Source organism: Eupeodes corollae, chromosome 3 (genome assembly GCF_945859685.1).
Source record: "Eupeodes corollae chromosome 3, idEupCoro1.1, whole genome shotgun sequence".
Lineage (NCBI taxonomy): Eukaryota > Metazoa > Arthropoda > Insecta > Diptera > Syrphidae > Eupeodes > Eupeodes corollae.
Genome location: NC_079149.1, coordinates 2,456,351 through 2,470,229, shown reverse-complemented (window position 1 = coordinate 2,470,229; position 13,879 = coordinate 2,456,351). Strand labels below are relative to the sequence as shown.

At 30.4% G+C, this 13,879-nt stretch overlaps 1 protein-coding gene across 1 annotated transcript in view; it reads left to right on the top strand.

Moving 5' to 3' along the window:
• Nucleotides 1-12,882, top strand: part of LOC129949789 (uncharacterized) — a 55,219-nt gene extending 42,337 nt beyond the window's left edge. The window contains exon 3 of the mRNA XM_056061438.1: nucleotides 11,387-12,882. Within this exon, the coding sequence (XP_055917413.1) occupies nucleotides 11,387-11,637 (251 nt within the window). The 3' untranslated portion in view covers nucleotides 11,638-12,882. The remainder of the gene's footprint in view (nucleotides 1-11,386) is intronic.
• The last annotated feature ends 997 nt before the right edge of the window (nucleotides 12,883-13,879 follow it).

The following is a 13,879-nucleotide window of genomic DNA, read 5'->3' as shown; positions in this document are numbered from 1 at the left end:
TATCACTCCCATTTGGCGCATTCGAGTGCATCTCATAAAATATTAAGTCAGCTCTACTCCTCTACTGGGGATCCTATTTCAACGTACCTTCTATTTGGAATTACCACCATCAGTCGGACGGAAGCCCATCGGGCCACCACCAAGTGCGATACCCCTTCACTTTAATCCGATTCGATATGCATTATAGCTAGACACTCTTTTATTTTTCTGTGGCGATAAAACCGAGAGAGCTCTGTCATCAGTATGAACAGAAATTCAATATTTATCACTGGTATGGTGATGGTTTGGTTTGGTTTGGTGGGACTGGTCGGTCTACTAGAGGTGGTTTCTCTGTATCTGTGTAGGGTTAACTTCTCAGTCCATAGTCCATTGGTCCCTAGATGGAAAAAATATGTGTCTCTACACCCCGAGGATGTTACGTCATCGTGGGTCGGTCGATTGGATTAAAGAGCTACGAGACTTCACGACAACAATCACCGCAATTGGAAGTAGGTTCATAAATGGAAGAACATATAATTTACACTAAACATATGAGTACATGTACCAGTGGTACTTACTTCTTAGAAAAATATAGACATAGTTGAATATAATACTTCTAAGACGACATCGCATATAGTCAACTATACACTTGGGAGAACCAGAGTCTTATAGAATTTCAAAATTTTTCCACAACCACAATATACAACATAATATAATTACAATCTTGATGTAACGTGATTTTATGCCACATTATGAGTAAGAGTCGAGTACGAATACGAGTACGACTACGAGTACTAAAGTGCAACGACCATTTGGAATTCAAGCTGATTGTCATCGATTTGGAAAGTTTCCATTATTGAGGAAAAAAGAAATTAGTGGTGTTAATATCAAGTCCACTTATTTATGTTTTATTGACTTTTTTGTATTTTTTTATCGGATTAACTTGTAAGAACATTAGGGTGTAACATTTAGGTTCTATTGTGTATGTTATTCTTTTGTTTCATTGTGTATAATTTTTTGTTTTGGGGTTAAGTTATTTTTCTTCTAACTTCTGCGTAAGTACTAGGAACCGGAACCAAATTGAATTTTCAAAAACTGTTTGTTATAGTTTTGTCAGTCAGTTTTTAATGGTTAAATGGTGTAAAAGTGTCATGACAGAGGTCTTGGGTTGAATCCCTTTCTGTTCCATATAAAGTTTTTTTACAGCTACTGCCTCTTGCGAGGAATTGACAAATTCTCCAAGGGAAATTCTTGTCATGAAAAGTGCTTTCTCAAATTACCCGTTCGGATTTGGCTTAAAACTGTAGATCCCCTCCATCTCTGACAACAGTTCTCGCACCGAGGAATGGTTGAGAGTTGTAAGTCACTAGGCTCTAGTTCTCAAAGGGCTGTTACGTCACCTAATTTATTTATTTATAGTTGTTGCCATATCTAAAATTGTTTTTAGTGATTCTCATCTTTGAGTTTAAATTACATTAACCGTCCATAGGTCCACATATACAGCTGTGACCAAAATAATAGACTTACTTTTGAGTTTAGCTGTTTTTCTTCTTCACTTAAATAAACCTAACACATGTAAATTTGAATGTATGTTTTTAGTGATATCATCAATAACTGAAACTAAATCGCAATGAAAACCACTTAATTGATCGCAAGATTAAAGACTTTTAACAATACGATTTTTTGAGAACTGTCAAACAAAAATGTGGTGCTCAATCAGATTTGAGAAATAATGATTACTTTTCGTAATTAATTTCAACAATTGAAAAAATGCACTTACTAATTACATGTGCTTGAAAATTGTAATAGGTCTACTCAAGCCCATGAGCGAAAGCACTTTTAAATTATAGTCACAGTTAAAGTAATTCATTTCCTTATTTATTTATTGATTCAAAGCAATTTACATAAAAGATCGAAGCATTCCAGGAAATTGTCTTGTAATATCACGTAGAATGTAATTGACGAAATTAATTTTCAATTACATTTTTGTGGAATGATTGCTGGAAAAGTAATTATTACTTCTTTTTTTATCATTACTTTTGTTTTCAATTAATTACAAGAACTAACCATGGAAAGAATAAAGCTTTAATTCCAATGAGAATTTTATATAACCTAAACTGTTCTTCGATTGATTTAAATCTAAATAAAGTAAGATTACCGTAGACGTCTTTATTTTATTCTATGTTATCTAAAAGTTCTAGTTAAATGCTTATTATATAATCAGGATATAATCTATCAATGGTATAGTACGATTTTACACGAATAACAAAAACAATACCCGCAGTATGGGTTTTTGACATTTATACGAGTCACATAAGTGGATCTTATGTGATTTCGTTCTTAAATGTTGGTACGATTGATATTGAATTTGTATCATGATGGCTGTGTTCGTTGAGTAGTTGTGCATTTGGAATAATGTGTTTTCCATTGGGGAAAAAATCAATCTGTTACTGTTGATATTATTTAATTTTGTTAATGAAAATGGACTAACTGGGATTATTTTGCAAGAGAAAGCAATGGAAATGATAAGTAAGTTTTGCTATGTTTCCACCAAAGGTTTATCTTAGATTAGATTAAGAAAATCTTTTTTGGATTTCCACCATTTGAAAATGATTAAGTTTGACAGCACTTTCAAAAATGCAAATTGTGCTTCTTATGAGCAAGTGAGATAGTTTGATTCGTGTTAAACATTGAAGAACTGAATAGTTCAGCACCATATAAGAATATGCTACTTAATCCATGTGCATTTTTTTATTTGATTAAAAAAAACTATATTTTTTGTACAAAACCATGCAAATAAACAGACCATAATTTCAATTCCCAACAATGTTCTCAATACCTCAAAAAAAAATGCCAGTACATGGTCAGTTCTATGAAAAATACAAGTTATTTAATAAAATTAAAATAAGGATTTTTAACGTTAATATGAGACATAATCTTTAACAAAAATACATTGTTTTAAGTTTTTAATAAGTGTTGCTATTGAATTCTAAAGCCGACAGTCAACATTACTTTTTAAAAATCACTAAACATTAACAAAAAATAATAATCAAAAATTAAGTTTGGTACCTATTATATTAATCATATCTTTATACGGTATACAGATACGTTTTTATTTTAAGTCCGAAATTTTATGAAGTACTTTCGAAGTCTTGAATAATAAAACATGCAAGAATGGAAAGTTCTGGTTTATTTCAAGTCTCTTATGCCAAAAACATGAATGTTCGATAAATTGTTGGAACACACTCCATCAACAGAACTTTTGATAAACTCAAACATGGATTTAATTTATTTTTCACTCGCATAGCAACCAAAGTTGTAAGCCCATTATACTTCATAATTTTCCATTTATTTCAAGGCTCTTATAATGAAAAAATTTACTTGTTGGATGAAAATAAAGTCAAACTTTTTGTGCATTACATACTTGCTTTCCATCCCCAATCAATAAATTCTATATAAATTTACAATTGCAAACATACATTGAAAAATGTTTAATTTTTTGTTTATACTCGTATCAAGCATTCGGAATGAGTATTTTTTTAATGAAATTTTGTAATCGAAACTTTTTTGAAGACCCTTTTTCATGGTCTCTTGTAGTATGGTTTGCCGAAAGTTGGATGCACTCCAAAAACTATACTTCAAACTTTTTTTTTCTCTTAAATTTAAAATGTATTTTTCTTGATATTATTCAACAAAAATCAGGAAAGTTCTTTTACACGATTTAATAAAGTGAAGTAATAATTTCGTTTCATGTTTGAAAAAAAAGCGCAAACAGCATTGCACCATAAGCAACCGTCATTGAAAACACACGAAAATGTAAAAATAAACTATAAAGAGTGTGGTATGTGGATACCCTGCATTTCCAAATTTTCCAAACATTTTAAGTTCAGTTATTAAGGTATCGACATAAAAGCCAACATTCTTCTTTCATATTAGTTAAATAATTAATTAACTTTAACTTTTAGTTGAATGAAAAAACATGATCAAATGTCATTTTGACAGAAGCAGGTTTGACTTGATAGTAAGGGAGATTTTTCTTGGCTTACTTTCCAGTCAACTTTCCATTAAAATTGCCTAATTGGAAGGTAATTTTTTAGCAGCTGGCCAATCAAATACTAGTTACTTTCTTAAGTTGTAAGTCCCTTTGTCGTCGGAACCTGTCCAATGATAGCTGCTAATATCAATCCAAATGTCATCGTCTGACAGTAGGCAAATTCAGACTTCTTAAGCGACTTGAAGGTAAAAAACTGTCTACACTATGTTTAATTTGAATATGCAGTACAGGCAGAGCTTTTTTGCATGGCACTCAGCTTAAGAATTTGATACTGAAATAAAAACAGAATCCCTGAGTTATGTATATTGAAATTGTTTTTCTAATGTTCCATAAGTGATCTGACTGATCGGCATTTTATTTCTCGCCGTTCAGAGTTACCATATGAAGCTTTCGTATAACTTTTGGAAGCATATATTTTAAGTCTGAGGAAAGGTGTCGTGTCGAGTTGTTCTGTTTAAATTATTATTTAATTCCTTAAAAGAAACTATTAAAATGCAACTATAGAAATATTGCTTTGCCTAGTTTGGTTCATTATTTAATTATTGCAACTTCGATTTTTAAGCACCAAATAGTTTTTGTGTTCATGAAAATTAAAATAAAACAAAGAGAATTTTTGTGTGTATTTAAATTATGTTTTAATAATGGTTTTAAGCACTTTAAAGGGCTTACTCGTAATTGTACAAAAGAAGAAATACGATCTTGTAAGAAATAAGGTGGAAGCTGTTGAAAGAACTACGGATGTATTTTCTGTAGGAGAGCAAACTGTCTACAATGTTTTGAAGAAAAAACAAATCTAAGGCCATTCCTGATTAGCAAAAAAGAATGTACAAATATGCAAATCGTTTCTATGTTAGAAGAGATTTGGCTTCCGAGGAAACTCTTTAAAAAACGTGATGTTCAAAACGATAGATTTGATTTTATTTTAATTTAGATTATTTTTTTTAATTGTGAGAGATTTGAAATAGAGATAGGTTATTGAATTCCATAACAGTATGGATAAAAGGCAAATATCCTATCTTCTCTGTACTGCAATTCAAATTGAACAGAGTATAGCCTCCTTATTTGTCAGCTCTTAAAAAATGGGAGGACTAATTAAAGCTATTTTAATTCGATAAATGTTTCAAAAAAACCTTCAATTACTGCTAAGCCAAGTCTAGTATATAAATATAAAACTGGAGCTGAACTTTATTAAGGGTTTTTTATTAAATTCAAAAAAGATTAAGCAACATTCCAAAAATAACATCTCATAATGATTGCTACATTCTCCATACTCAATAAAAATGGATGGTTAGTGAAGAAAGGTTTCAAGTTTTAAGTTTATAAAAAGCTGTATTGCTAACTTACTCTGAACGGGCGTTAAAAAAAAATATATAAAGCCTATCATGTCTTGTAAATGTACCGAAGTCCTAAAAACGTCAATATTGCCAAACAAAAGTTGCAAGTTCATACGACTTTAAGACATTTGATTCAATTTTTTAATGGTATGACAATTACCGTACAATCTGACAATCTTCTATACTTAGCTTAGAAATAGATTTAAAGTGTGATCATTAACCTGAGATTGTTCCTTACTTCAACTATAAGTATGATGTCCACAGTCTTTTTTTTCAGTTATACAAATTAAAGCGTCAACAATCATTATGTTACAAATGCACTGATCTAAGCTTATTCGAGCTCCTGTTGGAATTTTTTCTATTGTGACAAACAGAACTAAATTTTGACAGATCTTGCTTTTTTTCAAAGATGAAAGCAGTCGTTATCTGTAAATGCTTACTAAAAAATGTGAGTCTGGGAGACTTGTTTAAGCAACAGCTTTTTAGTTTTGAATTTCTGTCAAAGTTCATTTTAGAAATACTCATCCGGAAACACTTATGACCTAGTTCTGTTGTTTATTTATATTTTGTGTATGTTAACATTTTCTTTACTCCTACAATAACCATCTATAACTAATATTGTGGTAAATACATTTTTTGACACATTTTATTCGTGAATTTTCTCCGCTGTCGTGCTCACATGCAACACGCACCCCAACATCATACGTACAACATAAGGAATTTGGTGGCTAAAACATTTCGAAATTAAGAAAAACAAAAACCTGCCTATAATAAAAATTTACATAATACGTTAATGTGCTCGAGGATTATATTTTCTTTTTGATGTTCAGGACATCATGTTACGAGTATACGAGTATATACATACAAAGAAAATCAAAAGAAGAATTTGTGCCCTCCGGTAACGAAAATACCTTGTGGAAGGCCGTAAATCTTATCCCATAACTGAATCTACTAAGTTTAACATCATTCAGGGTCCTTGCTTTCTTGTGTATAGTGCGTGAATACACACATCCCCAGCTCCAGTTCTAGGCCCATCAGCCATGCCGCCACCTTTTGAAGGTCACTATATTAAAAGGAGAAGTTTCATTTTGCCGAAACAAGCTCATCAGAATTCGCCCCCTGCTGATTGTTAAACAACAAAGTAATTTGAATGAAAATTACTTTTTTTTATCATCATCATGAGAGGAAGGTACTTAAAGCTTTGGAGTATTTTCTTATGTTTTGTGTTTGAAAATGAAAATTGGCGCCCAACAAGGAACCACCTTAAAATCATTTTTGTACTCTACCTGCAAAGTTTAAGACTTATTTTTTTGGAGTAGAAAAAAAACAATCGATATCAATCAACTTAAACATGGTCCTTAATTTGGAAGCTATTTCTTTTTAAGTTCATTCCATTAAAAATATTAAAAATTCGTTTTTGAAACAAAGCAAGTTCTAAGCTTCGCTGAATTCTCATTATTTGAAAGTACTCCATTTCATGCAAATAATTAGAATCGAATGTCATAGTCGGCTTAGTCACATCATCGCTTCGGCTGCTTTGCAAAGATCCATTACCATTTGCATGCATTTGAGCGCAATGCTAATTCACCCAACTTAAAGGAGTCCCAGAGTAGGGTTGGGGTGGAACATAGGAGAGAGTCGTAGTGCTTGCCGATGATGCATATATACCTTCATTTTATAGTAGATTCGAATCTTTTGAAAATCGTTTAAGTGGTGTCCCATTTTTGGCAAAGACAGGTATTTATGTGCACATGATTTCTACCCAATTTGCATTGAAATTGAGTGCGCCGGCTGTGAAAGCACATGAACACAGGTGGTACCATGGTGGTGGGTGGCAGTGGTTAAGGATGAAGGTGGTGGAGGCTTTCCTTTTTTCCAATCATTTTCTAATCGAATATCCTTGGAAAAAAAGGTTTTCTCAGTGGAAAGCGTGCAGTAGTTCTGCACTTTGTTGTTTTAATTTTGGAATTGGTGCAGTTAAACCAAAAATCAATTTATTTTTATTGAATATGCCACGAGGTTTAATCGAGAGTTTTCTAAACAAAGAATACTTCTTCAAAGAAAAATTAGTCTAATATTTACTTCACTTTTTAAGTTTGTAGACAAAATCGACTTAAAATGTTTGTGCTTCAGAAACTACTATCTTTGGCTAAATTCTTCTTTAGCTTAATACAGAAAATCCTGAAATCTTTTATCAAAACGAATGTTTTAAAATCGTTTAACTACAAATGTTTCTCACAATATTTTCAAAAACATCATTATTAACCATTAAGGAAAGTTACTAGTATTTATTTGACCAGCTGTCAAAAATTTACCTTCCAATAAAGGCATCTTTATTGGAAAGTTGACTGGAAAGCTAATCAAGAAAAAGCTCTATCACTATCAAGTCAAGTCTACTTATGTCAAAATGACAGTTAATTCAATTAAAATCTGAATTTTATTACTCTTCCATTACTACATCTTATGTATTTATTTATTTATTCTTATGCTTTTTTTGTATACAATAATGTTTTTGATATTTTTTGCTCGAGGTTGGCGAAGTAAAGTGCCAAGTCTTAAATTGATGACACCTGTAAAAGCAACTAGTTTTCTTGGTGTAAATTTTAGTTCAAAAAATGCATCAGTTGACTGCAAAAATATCCTTTATGTTGTTTCAACCTGATCATTGCCAGAAACGTCATTGTCAACAATTAAGAAAAATTACTTATATCTGATTGACCAAGTTTCAAAAAATTGACTTCCAATTTAGGCAAATGTTTGTGGAAATTTGACTGGAATGTAAGTCAAAAAGAATGGGTCTGTTCAAACAACATAAAGGACTTCATTTGCAGTCAAATGCAATTTAAGAATGTGAATGCAGACCAAGGCTAATTAGGTACTTGTTAGTTTTTCAGTCATTGTAAATGTCACTAAAAACTCAAAACTAATTTTTGAACTTTGTTGCACTTTTGGTGCTGCCTTTTACACACATCTGTGTTCTTTTTTGACATTTTTATATCGCGTGGGTTTATAAGCTGGTAAATAAAATTATACACTATACATTGCTTTTAATAGTAAGGTACTCGCTGACTAAACTCATTAATATTAAAAGAGGACATCAATCTAGCTTCACGTTTCACTAAACGAATATGTGCAAATAAAAATCAGCATTACGTGACTTCAAAACCAGGAGCAATTATATCTGTGCCATTAGACAAGGTTTAAGTTCGACAAGTTTCAACTTCTGATAGGTTGGTAATCGTTTTTAAACCCTCGCTGCATGTTTGCGTTTATATGTCCTTACAATTCTTGGTTTTTCCGTTCTCCGAGGCGCATTTATGCACATGTACCTATTTTATATTAAAATGCATGCAGGCAAATCATGTTTGCTGTAATACCTTTGACCTTTTATTTTAATTTTTTGTATATAGCGACAAGAACACATAAATACAACCGGAATAATGTGTTGTGGTTCCTAAGTTTGTAAAGTTGCAAAATAAAAATATTATTTAATATAAAAAAAAGAAAATCCTTGCCCAGAGGAAAATCTAAGTTGATTCTAGTGCAAGGGTCAACTGATGCAAAGCATAAAACGAAAGAAGAAAAATTGAGAACATTAACCCTGTGGCGAGATTACTTTGTGGTGATGAAAATAGCTAAGTGTATCCCTGAAGTTATTTGTGCATACTTTGAGGTACCTGGAAAATGTTTTTATTTTTCTTCTTTTTTTTTCGTTTGAAACCATTTGAAATAGGAAGGTATTCACTAAGGGAACTCAACAATTTTTGTTGGTATTTCTTTTTTTAAGTATGTTTCTATCAGGTGTATTTTATGAAAAGAGGGATTTAAATCAATGGGTTGAACATTAATTTAAGTTAAGCTGGTATTTTTTCTTAATACCTTGAGTTTTAACCGAAAGTGTTTAAAAAGTTATTTACTTTAATTTTTAATCGAAAACCACTTGGAATTCGCATGCTTCAGAAACAACAACACAGGGGTAGTTTTGGAGCTAACACAGAGAGGAATCAATTCTTTGTTTGCTATTTATAGTTCTTTTCGAGCTAAGCATAGACGATTGTCAAATCTGTCAGTAAAATTTTTTTACAAATGTCTAACAACTAGTTAAACATGGTATTTGTTGTAATAAAAGTCGATGTCAACTATTAAAGAAATTTACTAGTATCGATTGGTCAGCTGTCAAAAAATTGACTTCCAATCATGACAACTATTTTGGAAAGTTGACTGGAAAGTTTGTCTAGTGGCAAATTTAGACAACATAAAGTGCATTTATAGTCATTGCAAAAATCGGGTAAAGGTATAGTTTTGGGCGACAATATTGCCAGAAACGTCATTGTGAAACATAAAAGACGATTGCTTGTGTCATTGTTAGCCAACTGTCAGAAAATTTATTTTAAATCAAGGCAAATTTTTGTGGAAATATGAACGGAAAGTTAGTCAAAAAGAATTAATAATCCGGTTCAGGAAACATAAATTACTTCTTATGCAGAAAAAAACAACTAGTCATTTTTCAGGTGTCATTAATTTCAAGCTTTGCTTCAGTAATCTTTACCTTCAGCTGTTTTAATAAAAAAAAATATCACAACATTACCTATAAAATAAACTTCTCGCACAAGCTACCAATTCCCTATTTGTTGTGTTTTGCATCAAAAATGTATAAGCTGATATTTTTACACAAGTGCGATTCACTGCAAAGTAAGAGTAATTTTTCTTGGTTTGTTTTCCATGTAAACTTTCCATTAAAGTTCCATTATTTGGAAAGCAATTTTTTAGCAACTTATCGATCAAATACTAGAAACTTTGCATACCTTGGCCTGAACCTGCCCAATGTGTCTTACTATTAAGTAATTTCTAAATATAATAAATGTCAAAATATCACCTGATAACTGTGTTTATTTAACTAAAAACTAATGTCAGACAACTTTTTTAAGCTATTGGGCTAGTTCAGACGATATAAGGGACTTAAAAGTAAGGCAACTTTCTAGTATCTAATTGGCCCGCTTCCAAAAATTTGCCTTCCAATTATGGCAACTTTATTGGAAAGTTAGTTAAAAAAAAATCTCCCTAACTATCAAGTGAAGTCTACATAATGTCAAAATGGCAATTGTTCATGTTTTTTCATTCAACTGCAAGCTGAACTTTATTACTATATGATTTAATTATTTTCTGCACAATTCCATTTAATGTTTTATTTAAAAGGTTTGCTTATCAAATTTGAAAAGAAATAAGTAGTAATTCTCATAATACAAAATACAATTACTGATCAACTGAAGGTAGAAATTAGTAAATTAAAGTTCCGAGTTTGCAATTTTTGACACTCAAAAAACTATCTAGTTGCTTTTGTCAAAATGAACGTTCAAGGAATGCAGTTGACTGCAAATGGAGTCCCTTATGTTGCCCGAACCTGTCTATTATCAACACATTAGCAGCAGCTACTGTCAAACCACTTAGAGATCTATAAGTAAAATCCAATCCAGCTTCTCTTCCGCAATTTCATCCGCAATCCATCCATTGTTTTTTTTTTCTACTGGGCATATTATGTCTTGCCATGAGCAACTTCAAATGTCACTATTGACATTAGAAATGGTTAATCTGTTGTTTACTTCTTTTTCATTTACCTTTAGTGTCGGTAGTTATTGGTTTTGGGTGAAACAATTTCTCGAAGTTAGGGAACTTCATGATTTGGAGGCGAACCTACTCAACGTCTTACTTAGGGAGGGCAATACAGACTATAAGAATTTTCGTAGAATGTCGGTCGACAGGTTTGAAGCTGTTCTGTGCCTAGTAAAGATAACTTTGAGGCCGATAGTCCTGTCATCAGAAATGTTCAATGGAGACCCCAAGTAAATGTTGTAAGAAAAAACGTGTGTACTTACCATAAATCTACATGTGCAGTTTTTTGCGACAAGTGTTTCCGCATACAATAATTGCCTTGTAGCTAAAATATTTCTGCTCTTTATTAGTTTTGAATAAATTTAATTAAAGATTTTATTTTATTTGATTTTTGTTTCTTCTATTTCAGGTGCACAATCGAATGGTTGTAAATACAACAAAAAACCGCAGTATCGATATTCCGGCTGCCATGCATATGACACATCTGCGTTCAATATTGTCCTAGGATTAACCTGGCACCTAGACGATTCCAAATACTCGCTGCCTGGCGAAGACAACAACATCTTCTATCAAGAAACTCTCGAGCAGGCTACAAAAATTCTTGAAAACCGACGTCGCAACAGCAGTGAATCCTCAGACCATCCTTTTGCGGATGATTGATTAAGACTTGGCTCACATAACCACAAGAGGAAAAGAAAATCCACTTTACGCAACAACAAGACACACAAAACTAACTATTTACACTTAAGTCGAAAGGTTAAGTATTAAAGATAATTTTAAAAAAAATAAAATAAATAAAGCTATATAATTATAAAATAATTATATAATTATAAAATAATTATAGAGGATAAATTAAGATTAAAAAAAAAGAAGAAAACAAAAAAGTGATTTAAATTTATTATGCTTAGGATTCGCATATTTATTTTGTTTATCTTATTTTATACTTATATTGTTATTTATTGTGATTACAATATTATTTTCTTTTTGTTTATTATATTTTTTATTTTTATATTATACCTGAATGAATTTTGAAATTTAAATAAATCTTATTTTCTACCACTTAATGCTTTTTACAAATATTATATTGAAGAATGTTTTGATCAATCAATCAATAAGAAATCGAAAGAAACAAAAATATCTACTTGTAAGTTTGTAATTAATTGGAAGTAAGTAACAATTTAAAAACGCACGGAACCAATCTAGAGAGAAAAAAAGAGTTATATTAAATCAGATTTTCAAAACTTCCCTTAAAATAGAATGTAATGATAACCATGAGGCTGTAAATAACATTTTTTTCAAAATATTTTAAAATACCTTTAAAAAAAAGGTTAGCTATTTGTTTGCATTTTGATAAAAATCATTTTCTGTTTGAGAATCTAGTCACAAGCTGAAGCAAAGGTCTTCTGTTTTCATGATCAAAACAAAGTTATGTATAAAACGACAGCACTAGAGAAATAAACATTTCATCATCACATCATAATCAAAAAACAAATTTTAATTAACAAAATAATAACTATAATTAAAAATCGATGTATTTAAAAACAAAATGAAAAAGTAAAGCAGCATATACATACATTTAGTATAGAATATACATTCACTTAACAAAATGCCAATATTTATGTTAACATAATAAATTTAGTCTAAATATTCAGATAAATAAATTTTAAAACTTAATATACATAAAATAAGCATGAAAACAAAAATCAAAATATCGAAACAAATTATTATAAAATTAACCTACTTGAATGATTACTTCTAGAATGAAAGATTAAAAATTAAAAATAAAAAAAAGACTTAGGGAATGGATGATTGGAATATTCAATCGAGCTAGCATTAACTTAACATCACAAGTTTTGATTAAAAATAAAATAAAACAAAAATTAGTTAACATTAAAAATATAAAATGTGATAAACAAAAAAAAACAAAAATACGTTTCGTTAGGAGATTTTGTTCTTATGTCTTTCTTGTTTTAAGTTTAGAAAACTATTAGCTTGTTTTTTCAAATAAAGTTATTTTTCTTCATGTTTTTAGTTCTTTATAATTTAAAAGTTATTTTTTTAAATAATGCTGTTTTAAGCATATGGTTAATCTTGTATAACATTTGCTTCAATTTCATTTACAATAAACCAACAAGCTTATAGAGGAATTTTTAATAACTATAGGAATTTAATTTTATTTGTGTTTTTTTTATTACAATCGTTTCTATTTCCATATTCTATCCTGAATCTACTATAGACATTATAATATTAAAATTATTGTTTTTTTATATAAATATAAATAGTATATATAATTTCCCCGGTATATGTAAAATAACCTTGATAAAATAAGATTAATAAAGTGGATGAGTTATAAATAAAATAAATTAAAAAAAACGTGTTTTATTTAAAAGGAGAACCAGTTGTAAAGGGTGTTTTTTTAACTACTTTTGAAGTTTCGATCGTTGTTGTCTATGGTTTGACAGTTTAGAAGGTCAAATTGTGTTGACAATTCGCCAGAACAACCCTTCCAAAATGTTGAAATTTAATTTAGAAAATAAATTATTAAAGAAGATTCCACCTTTATGTATAAAATATATAGTAACGGGTTGTCCATTTTATTTTGTGGTTTCAAAAGTATGGGGCTGGAGTGTTTGCTGTAATACCTTTGACCTTTTATTTTAATTTTTTGTATATAGCGACAAGAACACATAAATACAACCGGAATAATGTGTTGTGGTTCCTAAGTTTGTAAAGTTGCAAAATAAAAATATTATTTAATATAAAAAAAAGAAAATCCTTGCCCAGAGGAAAATCTAAGTTGATTCTAGTGCAAGGGTCAACTGATGCAAAGCATAAAACGAAAGAAGAAAAATTGAGAACATTAACCCTGTGGCGAGATTACTTTGTGGTGATGAAAATAGCT